General features: G+C 40.9%; 1 protein-coding gene across 1 annotated transcript in view; it reads right to left on the minus strand.

Moving 5' to 3' along the window:
• PCNX2 (pecanex 2) overlaps positions 1-14,092 on the minus strand; it is a 294,170-nt gene that overhangs the window by 98,683 nt on the left and 181,395 nt on the right. Inside the window, exons 19-20 of the mRNA XM_073627975.1 lie at positions 6,831-6,972; positions 2,868-3,045 (exon numbers count right to left, since the gene is read on the minus strand). Of these exons, the coding sequence (XP_073484076.1) occupies positions 2,868-3,045; positions 6,831-6,972 (320 nt within the window). The remainder of the gene's footprint in view (positions 1-2,867; positions 3,046-6,830; positions 6,973-14,092) is intronic.

The raw sequence follows: 14,092 nt of genomic DNA on the forward strand, positions 1-14,092 counted from the left end.
TACTACATTCCTCACAACAATGAGATATTGATATTAGCTTTAACCACTTCAGCCCCGGAAGATTCTACCCCCTTCCTGACCAGAGTACTTTTTGCGATTCGGCACTGCGTCACTTTAACTGACAATTGTGCGGTCATGCTATGTTGTACCCAAACAAAATTGATGTCCTTTTTTCCCACAAATAGAGCTTTCTTTTGGTGTTTTTTTGATCACCTCTGCGGTTTTTATTTTTTGCGCTATAAACAAAAAAAGAGCGCATTATTTTTTACTTTTTGATAAATATCCCCAAAAATATATAAAAAAGTATTTTTTTCCTCAGTTTAGGCCGATATGTATTCTTCTACATATTTTTTGTTAAAAAAAAATTGCAATAAGCATATATTGATTGGTTTGCGCAAAAGTTATAGCGTTTACAAGGGGATAGTTTTAAGACATTTTTAGTATTTTTTTTTTACTAGTAATGGCAGCGATCTGCGATTTCTATTAGGACTGCGACATTATGGCAGACACGTCGGACAATTTTGACACATTTTTGGGACCATTGGCATTAATACAGCGATCAGTGCGATAAAAATGCATTGATTACTGTAAAAATGTCACTGGCAGTGAAGGGGTTAACCACTAGGGGGCGGTGAAGGGGTTAATGTGTTCCCTAGTGTGTGTTCTAACTGAAGGGAGGAGGGGACTGACTAGGGGAGATAACAGATCGCTGTTCTTATTTTTTTTTTAATAGACGATCTCCCCTTCTCCCCTCCCCTCACTCAGAGCTCCCGGTTCTCGCCGTGTTACGAGCGATCGTGGGAGCCCGGTGGTCGCACTCGCATCGGCTCTGGGGGCGAGCAGCGGGTGCGTGCCTTCAGCGACGCGCGCCCCTAGTGGCCGCCAATGGGGCTGACGTAACATGACGGCGATTCGCCTGCCCGTGCCATTCTGCCGCAGTATAACTGCGGCGGCTGGTTGGCAAGTAGTTAAATTGGTAATAGATATTCATCAGTTTCTAGCACACAATGCACTTCTAAGCTGCCTAACAAGAGATATACTTCCTAGCAAGAATAACACTACCGTCTTCCACTCTCCTTCTTCTCCACACAACATATACAGTAAATTGGCAACCTGGCCTGTGTGCAGGGTCCTTACTTGGGGTCTTTACCTGCCCATGCACTTCATTCCTACTGACAGATTTTGGGCAATCTGTTTCCTGGGTCAAAGGAGATACTAGGGACCATAAGCATCCTTGCCAATGTGACAGCAAATGCAGGAGTAACTGCAAAATGTGTAAATAATGGTGACTAGGATCATGTCACACATCTGCAGTCATCAGCCAAAAATAACAGATTCATGGCCCACTCTATCTCATGCAGATTTGCTCATTCACACCCAAAAACAAACAGACTACATTTATGCTTTGATGATAAATGCTTTTATGGATATATTCCACAACTCTATAAACCAATTTAAAGTCTTATTTATCATCCATGGCCAAAGGGTAATTTTCAAAGTATAGATTGAAAAATAATAGGAGATAATCCAGCTTTCCATTCTTTTTTAATAAACGTGACTCCCCCTTTATTGATGACACACAACTTCTATAAGTGGAACATCATCTGCTGCTGCTTCTCTTATTCCTCCACCATTTGCCCCATCACCATAATCATTTTATCTACCACCCCCTCCCCCCAAACACACACACACCACAATGCTCAGATCCCCGCTCATGATCAGTCTCCTTTATATCCTGTCCACAATCAGATTTTGCTTTTCCTCTTCTCTCTCATCCTGCCTTCCTTTCATCTTGAGTCTTGTCCTAGTGATCCATAACCAGCTCACATTCTGCCTCCTCTAACCCCAGCCCCAATCCACAATCAGCTTCTGTTCTGCCTTCACTCGTGATCAGGTCAATAGAGGGGGTAGACTTGACCACATAATGAGAGGGATTCAATAAAGCTGCTGCAACACTTTTCTGCCGTTATTCAAATTCATGAAGCATATGCAACACTTTTGGTCCTGACAGACAATTGTGCACCAAATTCAGTTCTAAAATGCAACACTTTTTTCATTGTGGAGCAATGAATGTGCCAAATTCAAAATAAAACACTGACACGTCATATCTTACAAAGTGGAGCTAAATAAGACCAGCTCTCTTTTGGTGTACAGGGAGAGAAACTGACACAGACAGATTTTGCACAAGTGTCTCATGTACATTCTAAAAGTGATGCAGCATGCTCCAAATGCAAATACAAGTTCTAGATAGGTACATGCATTTGGCATATTCTACACCACTTTAAGAATGTATGAGAGATACTTTCACACATCTGTCGTTTTAATTCAAAAGGGCTTCATACAGTCCATAGCATAAACCAAAGAAAACATTTGTTTGTCTGAGCCACTAACTAAACTTGTGCCATTACCTGTTTGTTTTGGAGAACCCATTAGGGTGCCCATTAATGGGTTTCCCAAAACAAACAGACAGCTGTTGTAACATTTTAGTGTTCTTTCAATGCTCAGCCTTTTCACATAGCAGCAGCCTTTTACAGCAGAGTGAGAGAGAGAGAGAAAGCTCTGAGCATAAGTCAGCTCACATATAAATAAACCCATGGACAGCTGAGTTACAGAAAGTCTTTGCAGCAGTATAAAGGTAGTAGCGTACTGTAAGTATGCCTGCTGACTCTTAATCTTATCTTGAGAAAAATCATCTTTAATTTGTCTTAACAGTTTAGCAGTCACTAGTTTAAATGTCATCTTGCTTTAATGTTGAAGTACCGATATTTACAGGTATGTACTGTATATGTTTACCGGTAATAAAAAATAACAATACATATACAGATCTAATTAAAAAGTGGACGTAATTATGAAATTAATTATTTTACCTTGTAGAACAAGATGGTAATAAAATAAAAATCCAGTAAAAAGCTCTCTGATATAATGTGATAGTCAAAGAGAAAGAATAGGACTGTGAATCCAAAAACCAGGTACTGGTGAATTGGACTGCAGAAACAAGATCTTAGCAGTTTTAATCCAGCAATAGATATTAACAAAGAATCCAATCTGTGGGGACAAACAAAACATAAAACAATACAGCATCTTTTTTAAACTGAACTATGCATGCATTGTTGGTGTTCAGTGAAAGATGGGCCCCTTACTTTGTTAGTCAGTGAGAGAAGGGCTCAATTACATTTGTGGTCAGTAAAAGAAGTGACCCCTTACATTGGTAGTCAATGGGAGAAGGGCCCTCTGATGTTCAGTGGTTACTTACCTCAACCAGAAGCTAGAGAAGGGATTTCAACACTGGATTCAGGACCTTTGGCTGGACCCCCTTTATCTATTGAGCAACAGGCATCTGGCAAGATTACCTAGAGATCTATCTGGCCCTGCCATGTTGTGAGCAGTGCGCAGGCAGATGCATCCTTTGGAACACTGGCTTACATCACACTATTTCTTCGCCTTGTCATCAATGGTTACAGTTCAAAACTAGATAATTATCTGTTGTAGCAGTAACAAACGGGGGGACGGGGGACGGATGGACAAATAAGGCCCTTATTGAGCATTGCTGCTTGTGACAACACTAGAGAGCAACTACAAACTCTTCTTCTTCTTCGTGTATTGTGTCAGTACCTGAGCAAAAGGTTTAATTTGTTCTTGTTAGCTTTGGTTTCTTTTGTGAATCCTGATGGCTTCTCTAGAGACCTAAATTCGGTTTAAAGGTCCTGCAGCTGAAAATGTGTTTTTAAATGATTCCTGGTTTCATCAGCTACATGTGAGCCTGGCAGGTTAAGTGTTAGACCTGAATGAGACTGCTGATGCTCGTGGCTCAGCCCAGGATTTGAATCAATAGGCTTTCTTTTTCAATAGTTTGTAATAATTTCAAAGGGTAAGGTTTAGCAATGTCCAGCAATAATAGGTCAGCATATACTAACAACATTAAAAGCATAGAGATGCAGAATGCAGAACAATAATTTGTCCCAAACATAAACAGAATGTATCTGAGAATCTGTTCTAAGGGCAAAATAATGTAGGCAACCCTAATGCTCCTCTGGCAAGATGAAGCGGGGACTAACAGAGAATATAAGAGGGGGGGAGAGGTAAAGAAGAGGGAAAGGGAGGAGAAGACAAGGGTGTTATGTATTCCCTCTACAGATTTGGGGTCAAAAGTGGGAAAAGAGGACTATAAATAACCGAGATTAGAGGAATGCAGAGAAGCAGAGGCATAGTTAAGCCACGGTTCCCAAATTTTAAGAAATGTAACCTGAAAGTCTTTTAAGAATGCCATTATTTTTTTTTTCAATAACCAATAGCATATTTATTTGCTTCTTAACATCTTGTAACGGTCTGTTTGGCCACTAAGAATAAAAAGGTAGCTAGGACAAGGCCACCAAAATTGTCACCTTGTTGACCACAGCCTCAGGAACATCTAAGATAAGATGAGACAGATCTTGCTATTCAAGTAGGCACCCAATACAACCTAAAGAAAGCCTTATATGCAGACTTTAGAATGGTCAAATGAAAAGAATATTTTGCTATACTAGACCAGATTTTACCCCATTACTACAATTCTATGGGAGTATGTATACCCTGTTCCCACTTCATAATGTAGGAAGGGAAAGATTGAGTTATAGTACTGACTGACAGAAAAAAAGGCAAACATGCTTGCAGGTTGATTTCATGTAGGGGAACTCTGAGTTCCTTGTGAGGCTTAAGATCCAATGTCCGATTAGAAGGTATCTGTAGAATTTTTTCTGGGGAGTTTTATGATGTTCCTGCAATGTCAACTAATCAGGAAAATTACAACCCCAATTGCAAAAGAGTTGGGACGTTGTGTAAAATCTACATCTACAATCTACATAAAAGCAGAATGCAATGGTTTGCAAATCTCATAAACCCATATTTTATTGACAATAGAAAACATAACATATTTAAAATAGGAAAATGTACAATTTTCAGAAACAAATACGCTAGTTTTGAAGTCACTGGCTCTCTGCTCTGCCCCTCCATCTCTTACTGGAGCACTGGGCTGGGGAAGGGGGCACGCTGAGAGGCTGAGCCAGCTACCATTCAGGCATCTTGGATGGATCCAGTCTTTAGCTCACTGTCGTCTGAATCTAGGTCACAGGAGTGCACAAATTAGTGCCCTTCTGTGATGCACATATGAAGTATGACCAAAAAAGCTTTAGCTATATTTCTCATTTAATGTACTTTGGGCCCTCTGGGTTTTTTCAGTTCAAGGCACCTCAGCCTGATCATTGAGATTTGATGGGTGATTTATTGGGAACATGCATGGGGGCACTGTACACTGACATTTGTGTTTTGTATCAGAAATACATTGTTAAATATTTCCAAAGAATTTTAAATGTAGAGTTCCAGATTTGTACAGAATTCTATACAGTAGTATACTTTTTGCAAATTACAAGTGCAGATAATATCAAAACAATGACTCCAAGCTACATGGAGTGTGTGTATGTATTGTGGAGGATCATTTACTTTTCTTTAAGGCTTAATGTACATGGGAAATTTTAAAACCTCTCCTGAACGATTTAACTTGACAGACATCTGTTTTGCAACGTTTACATGCCGCGTTTAGCCGCGTTTGCATTTAGAAGCGTTTTTTAATTTTTTTTTGCAAATGGTCAAAAATGAAAAAAACCCTGTAAACGTAATGCAGCTAAACATGGGTTACCGCGTTTACAAGCTGTTACAGGCATTTGGCGTTTCAAATGCCGCTGAACATCCATCCTGAACGCATTTCTTTGCTTTCCAAAAAACGCTGCTAAACTCAACTGCCTAGAAACAACTATAAACGACCCCGTGTACATGCACTGATAAGATACCATAGAGGAGAGTTCAGGGGCAGCTGAAAAAAAAAACGCCCAATTGCTCCTGCCAGCAGCAGTGTACATGAAGCCTAATGGGGCGTACACACGGTTGGACTTTTTGGCTACAAAAGTCCGACAGCCTGTCCGACAGACTTTCGACAGACTTTCGACTGACTTTTGGTAGACTTTAAACAGACTTTCTAACGACCGGACTTGCCTACACACGATCACACAAAAGTCCGACGGATTCGTACGTGATGACATGCACCGGACTAAAATAAGGAAGTTGATAGCCAGTAGCCAATAGCTGCCCTAGCGTGGGTTTTTGTCCGTCGGACTAGCATACAGACAAGTGGATTTCTGGGTCCGGTGGAGTTACGACGTAAAGATTTGAAGCAAGTTCCAAATCTAAAGTCCGTTAGATTTGCGACTGGAAAAGTCCGCTGAAAGTCCGGGGAAGCCCACACACGATTGGATTGTCCGCCGGATTTGGTCTGTCGGCATCTGTCGGACTTTTGTAGCCGAAAATTCCGACCGCGTGTACGCCCCATAAGAAATGCTTTACTGAGAGGAGTATGAAGGCCACAATTGTTGATCTTCTTTAGAAAAAAAACGAAGACTTGCAAATCTGAAAATTTTCACACCTTTTTCAAGGGGTCCTTTGGACCTCTTTATCACTTTACTCAGCAAATTGGGTAAACTGTCAAATCCAGGAAATCCCACCTTGAAGCAAACTGCATGTTTTGACTCATGTAAATGTTTTGTACATCTCTAATTTTGAAACATGCAGCTATTATAAACTGTTAGCTGCCATCAGAGAAGAGACATGTAAACAAAAAAGAAAAGGTTATAATGTTCTTTCAGAAAATATTCTGTATGCATTTGTCCATAATCAGTTTCATCACAATATGAAGTCAATATTACTTTTGTGTTTTGTTTAGGCCTAGTGAACAGTACTGCACACTTAGCAATCCTACTACCACCTTGGATGATTTTAATTACTGTAGAAACAGTGCAGCTTACTTTTTTCCAAATCTTGAATGTTTGCTGACTGAGAAAGCCTCAATAGTTGCAGCACTCAAAATGATTGATGGATACAAGACATATTTCTCAAGGCAAACAATCCACACATAACACTTTTCAAACCACATCAGTTGTGCTGCACCTAAAATGTAAAAACAACAACCATAACGTTTGTGGAAAATAAAGTAATCTGGATATGATAAATAACAGTGTTAAGAAATGAAACAAATAGTGATTAAATATGGTCTATTCATACCCATACACCAACATTTGATGACTCAACATTGTTTATGCTGCTTACTGCATTCCAAAATGTTGTTTGTGTGCATGAAGGTACAGTAACTTGTTGGATTTGAGATGCTTGTGAGTTGTGTCTGAGTTGTTTTGCATTCACATTAATTTGTATGGGCAAGCAAAAGCCTGTATACACAAGCTCTAATACCTAAAGCCAAACTCCATGTTTAAAACTGAAGGATAAAGCTTTTGGGTACTTGATTAACTTGCAATTACCCCACAAAGGCGTTTGACAGTATAGACTGGAACTATCTATGGTCGATACTACAGAAATTTGGGTTTGGCCCAAATTACACCTCATGGGTAAAACGTCTCTACAGTCAACCACAGGCCGCTATTTGGGCATTCGGCTCCCTGTCTCGGGGCTTCACATTGAGGAGGGGTACTAGGCAGGGGTGCCCGCTGTCCCCCCTCCTCTTTGCGCTAGCTATTGAACCACTGGCAATTGAGATTAGGGCCAATCAGCGCATCACAGGTTTCTGTTATAGCAACATGCAGGAAAAAGTCATGTTATATGCTGATGACACCTTGCTTCTGCTAGGAGACACTGACCTTTCCCTTCGGGAGGCTATTACGACCATATCCAGATTCGGTGGATTTTCCGGTTTGCTTATAAACTGGTCAAAATCGGCTCTACTCTTACTGGATGGGGATGACACACAGACAGTGAATTCCTCATGTCCTATACCCATTACAACCTCCTTTAAATACTTGGGGATCACATTTAGGCCGAGGGACTATATTCACCTAAATATCTCCCCCCTTCTCCAGCGGTTTAGAGAAGGGGTTAAAACTTGGAACTCCCTCCTCCTGTCAGTTGCGGGTAGAGTGAATCTAATAAAGATGATACTCATGCCACAACTACTGTACTTCCTCCATAACACCCCCATGGTTATCCCCTTGAAGATATTCCGAATAGTAAACACCATTTTTCGCAGCCTCATTTGGAAAAATAGACCCCCTAGGTTCAAACTAGAACACAGAGAGACCCAAAGACAGCGGGGGTTTGGCGTTGCCAAATCCCTGGCTGTATTACCTAGCAGCCCAGCTGTAACATCTTATTGGCACATTTGCAACAGCGGAGGGGACAATGACTAGGCCGCAAAGCTCATCTCAGAAACTAATGCTCTACACTGTGTGTAGAGGACCAATTCCCATGGCACTGGAGACCTCAGCCTTCACTATACCACGCAAAAAGTACCCAATCTTTAGTCTAGTCCAGAAGGTATGGAACAAATCCAAATATCTCCAGAATGCGGATGGCTATACAGAGTACAGCCCTATGTGGCAAAAATGACACATACACTGAACTGACCAAACTGCAGTCTGGAGCTAGGTGGAAGGCATTTGGAGTTACTCATCTCAAGCAAATTTTCAGGGGTGGGGTGCTGCGCTCATTCGCTGACCTGAAGGAAATATATGGTCTACCCTTATCGATGCACTTCTACTATATGCAACTTAGTCACGCGGTTGCAGCACAGGGCCTTTTTGGGGATGCTGTTTCATCTAAAGGATTTATCTCCCAATGCTACGCCATCCTGTTACAGTCCGTGATGAAGCAGCATCCCCTGAGGGTGAGGGAGAAATGGGAGACAGACATTGGGCCAGCTGGATGGGGAACAATGGGAGGAGATCTTTCAGGTGGTGGGCATGTGCTCACTGAATGTGTCCCAACGACTTACCCAGCTATACATCCTGTTGTGAACATACTATACCCTCCACAGACTCCATTTGATGAACTTGCAGCCTGACTCCACATGCACAAGATGTAAACGAGATCATGGAGACCTCATACACCTGCTGTGGCATTGCCCCAAGCTACATACATATTGTGCAAGAGTAGTAAATACAGTCAATTCTGTGTTCAAAGTCTCTCTTCCACAGGACCCGAGAGCATGTCTCCTGGGTGCACTGGAAGAATATGAATGGGAGGGGCACAGCAGAGAGGCTATAGAGTTCTATTTCAAGCTAGAAAACTGATTATGATAGACTGGAAGTCTGAGGCTCCCCGACCATAAAAGAATGGATTGTCAATATTGGTACAGTATTAAAAATGGAAAAGCTGATATACCAGCACAGGGGAAGTGCACATAAATTTGAGAAATTGTGGGCACCGTGACTGGATTGCTGGGATTAGCCCCGGTGGAACTAGTGCCTGACAGACTACTAGGAATAAATGCAGGGTGAATGATGGGCTAAGAGAAACAATAAAGGGGATAATATGAAAATGTTGAGGTGGTTAGGTTGTTGGTTATCATTATGATTAAGATGCATGGAACTAAACCATATTGCAATGAAGACATTGTATGTAATACACTTCAGCAAAATAAATAAAATTTTGTTGGATTAAAAAAAACTTGTGCAATTACCTAACAAGAGCCATTTTGTTACACAGGAGAAAACAATTAATCACAAGCTTTCATGAAACAACAGTGAGCAACATAAGTATATATTCAGGAACTTGCAGAAGTTGCAGTCTTTCAATCTTTTATATTTTTATGCATTTTAACAAACTATTTTATAGAGTTACATTATGGGCAATATTTTTAAATCAGAGAATGTGACATTCAACAATCGTTTACTGCAGGTGAATTATTCACTGTCCTTTTACTACTTGACGACCAGCGATGTACCGATACATCGCTGGACTTTGAGTGGCTTTTTTGGAAAGATGCCTGCAGCTTCAGGCATCATCCCAGTATTGTTTTTTTAGCCATCGGTTGACTTTCTTGTAAAAGCAATCATAGCTGCTAATTAGCTGCTGGATTGCTGTTACAAAGAGTGGGAGGGGATGTCCTGCCACCTTCCACGGCTCTCTCAAGCTCATTTGTCCCACCTGGGAACCCAAGAGTATAGCCGGCGGTTCTGGCAGCTGACCATAGAGCTGATTGGAGAATGGAAGGGCTACGATCATCTCTATGTCTAAGAAACCGGAAGCGATGGAGCATTTAATCACTTCCCATTTTGCAGTTGTAAACAATCCCTTAGTGGTTTGAAAAAAGCACCAGCTAATACCGATCTTGAAATGATCTGAAGCTTTTAAGCGCAGGGGAGAGATTTGTCACTGCCTATTGCTATCAAAGGTGATATTTATATTCCCTATGAGAACAATAAAAGTGATAAAACATTAAAAATTAAAGTGATAGTGTAATGCCCCGTACACACGATCGGATTTTCCGACAACAAATGTTGGATGTGAGCTTGTTGGCTGAAAGTCCGACCGTGTGTATGCTCCACTGAACATTTGTTGTTGGACTTTCCTCCAACAAATGTTGGCAAGCAGTTTCTCAATTTTTCCGCCAACAAAACTTTGTTGTCGGAATTCCCGATCATGTGTACACAAGTCTGACGCACAAAAGTTCACGCATGCTCGGAATCAAGCAGAAGGAGCCGCACTGGCTATTAAACTTCCTTTTTCTGGGCTCATCGTATGTCTTGTACGTCACCACGTTCCCACGTTCGTAATTGTTGGCCAACATTTGTGTGACCATGAGCATGCAAGACAAGTTTGAGCCAACATCCTTCGAGCAAAAATCCATGGTTTTGTTGGCGGAAAGTCTGATCGTGTGTACGGGGCATCAGAATTAAAAAAATTAAAGTGCCCCATGCCCCTGTGCTAGCATGCAAAAGCAAACACACGCGTCTTCCCCGCACACCCACAAACAGCGATCACACCACAGATGTGAGGTATCACTACAAACATCAGATTGAGGGCAGTAATTCCAGCACCAGACCACCTGTGTAAATCTAACGTGGTAACCTGTAAAGGCTTTTAAGTCGTCGCCTATGGATAATAAACTTATGTAGTTTGTCACCCTTGCAGGGGGCGTGTGCAATTTTGAAGCCTGTGGAGTGTATTTTTTCCAAAAAAATTGCGTTTGAAACACCGCTGAGTAAATAATGTGCGGTATATAAAAAAAAACTCCCACCATTTTATTCTCTAGGGCCCCTGCTTTAAAAAATATAATTTTTGGGGGTTCTAAGTAATTTTATAGCAAAAAAAATACAGATTTTTACATGTAAACAAAAAGTGTCGTAAAAAAGGGCTGGTCTTCAAACACATACACCAGGAAGATACACATGCAATGATTATTTTTCACAATCATTGTTTTTTTAACCAGTTCAGCTTTCACAGCTGTGCATTCTCTATGGATCAGAGCGACTTTTATATTTCCACTAGAGGCCTGTTTTCTCTGTGTCCCATTCACACTGCAACACAACTCGGAGCTGTGATGCAGAATGCTGCAATAAAATGCAGACATGCTGCATCTTATTGCAGTGAACCTTACAGGATCGCATGTCAGCACCTCGCACTGCTGTACAGCAGCATTAATGAAGTGCACTTTTGTAGACTGTCCTGAATCGCACACCACACTGCCCTCTACCTCTGTCAGAAACACACAAGTGGCAGCTGTCTGTTCCAGTGTGAATTCTGCCTAAATAACGCTGTAATTGAAACATATACATATATACTGTGTGTGTATATATATATATATATATATATATATATATATATATATATATATATATAATATATATATATATATATATATATACACACACACACACACACACACACACACACACACACAGAGTATCTCACAACAGGGAGTACACCCCTCACATTTTTTTTTTTTTACAAAATCAATGTTTATTGTAGACAAAAGATAAAATACACGAAAGGAATACAATTGTAAAATGTATAAAATGTAGTACAATGCATTTTTACAAGTTATCATGGGTAGCATTGGGAAGAATACATTATACGTTAGTAAGGTGTAACAAGAAGAGAACAAAAACAAAAAGATGAACATCAAGGGTGACTAGCCGCAAAAGTAACCAAGTGGTTATATAATCATCACGGTTACCCTATGTAGTTAGCATGCTATAGTTTCCCTATCATTACATTGCAATCTAGCATGCTTGTCCATTAGGGTAGCTGTGAGCCGTTGTGCGTCTTAGGGTATTTTCGCCATATCGGTGTAGGTCGAGGGCATAAGTCTTGAAGAGCATTGGCGGTAGTAGGGAGCATGTGTAGACTCACTAGTCAGGTTGCCCATTTGAAGATTGCTATTTGCTGTCATTGGTTGGTTGTGCGGTGATGTTTTTGTCTAGTTGCCTAATGTCTCTAGATGAGTTGATTTCCTGTGGGATTGCGGTCACAGGACCATTAGCAATCCACAGGTAAAAGGGGAATCTAGTAGGCATAATCAGTGTTCAGAGTGGTCAACTGAGTTGGTGGGGAGAACCTGTTAAATCACTTGAGTGGAGGGGGGAGGCATCGGATAGAGAAGCTTCTTGCGGGAGAGGAGAGCGATAGTGGATATAGTTAACGGGGGGGGGGATAAAAGGCCTAGGCATAGGGAAGTGGGTGGTATATCAGTCTCTGGAAAGAGGTAGTGTTTAGGCGAGTGTAGTGAGTGTGTAAACGGAAGGAGAAATGGGGGGAAGAAGATGATAGGAGAAAAGGGCGGACTTTATCTCCTCCTCTGACCTGACATCATGTTCCTTCATGTATCACTAAGACAGTAGTTGGGAGCATTCGTCAGTCGTTTGGAAGTGATGCCAGCAAGACCAAATTTTCCTGAATTTGGTGGGCGTGTCTTTGGCTTGGTGCACTAAATCCTCCATTTCTGCCACTTTATTTATGCGTCTGATCCAGTCCGCAGTGGTTGGTGGCTTGGAGGACTTCCAGAGAGTTCAGATACACATTTTTGCAGCGTTGAAGAGGTGCAAAGATAGAGAGCGATGATAATATTTTCTTGGGATGGAGGAGCTGTGTAGGAGCATTTGGGCTGTGGTAAATTCTATCTGATAGGTGTTAATTTGAGTAGTGAGGTGGTGGACCTCTTTCCAGAAATTTTCTTCATCAGAGCATCTCCAACAGGAGGGGGGGGTATAGTGGGGGGAGATTTTATGTAGTCTGATGCCGATTACACACGATCTGGATTTTGGTCGGAAAAAGATATGATGGCTTTTCCAATGGGATTCCGCTCCAGCTTGTCTTGCATACACACGTCACACAAAAGTGCTCTGAACTTTCGACCGTCAAGAACGCAGTAACGTACAACACTACGACGAGCCGAGAAAATGAAGTTTAATGCTTCCGAGCATGCGTCAATTTGTTTCTGAGCATGCGTGATTTTTTGCGGATAGGAACTTTTTCCGACCTAAAAATAGAGAACCTGCTCTCAATCTTTTGCTGGCTGGAATTGCGAACAAAATAGTGCAGGGACTACTTTCAAGTTGGCATGACGTGAAGTCATACTAATATGAATGGTTGTCATTGGAAATCATGGGGAACGACTTGTCATGTGACTTTGCAGTCCCAAGTCGTAGGACAAGTCGTACAAGTGTGAAAGGGGCCTTAAGTATGTACTGTATATAAATTAGAGAAAAGAAAAAAAAAGTTAAAAAAAAAACAAAGAAAATGTTTAAAAAATGTAAAAAAAAAATTATTTATTCATCTTTTTTAACATACTGTAACCAGTCAGTATCCTTGATCACTGCCACACCAGTCATATGATGACAGTGTTTCCCAAAAATTGTGACAAAAAAATTACAACTTCAAAAAAACTTGCCATGCCTCTTACTAAATACCTCAGACTGTCTACTATCTAAGAAAGGGCTCATCTGAGGGGGTATTTGTACTGTCCTGACATTTCAGGGCCTCAAGATAGGCCGTCAGTACATCAGGTGTGATCAATTTTCAAATATATAATCCATAGTTTGTAGATGCTATAACTTTCACACAAAGCAAATATACACTTATTGGGATTTTTTTTTTAAAAACATGTAGCAGGATACATTTTGGCCTAAATTTATCAGAAATTAGAATTTATTGGATATGTTTTATAACAGAAATTAAAAATATGCTTTCTTTGTTTATATAGCAAAAAATAAAAAAAACAAGTGGTGCCCCCATTGCAAGCTGGTTGCTCTGGGCGTATTCGGCAAGAGGGAGGGGC

This window comes from Aquarana catesbeiana, linkage group LG04 (assembly GCF_042186555.1).
Source record: "Aquarana catesbeiana isolate 2022-GZ linkage group LG04, ASM4218655v1, whole genome shotgun sequence".
In the NCBI taxonomy this organism is placed as follows: Eukaryota; Metazoa; Chordata; class Amphibia; order Anura; family Ranidae; genus Aquarana; species Aquarana catesbeiana.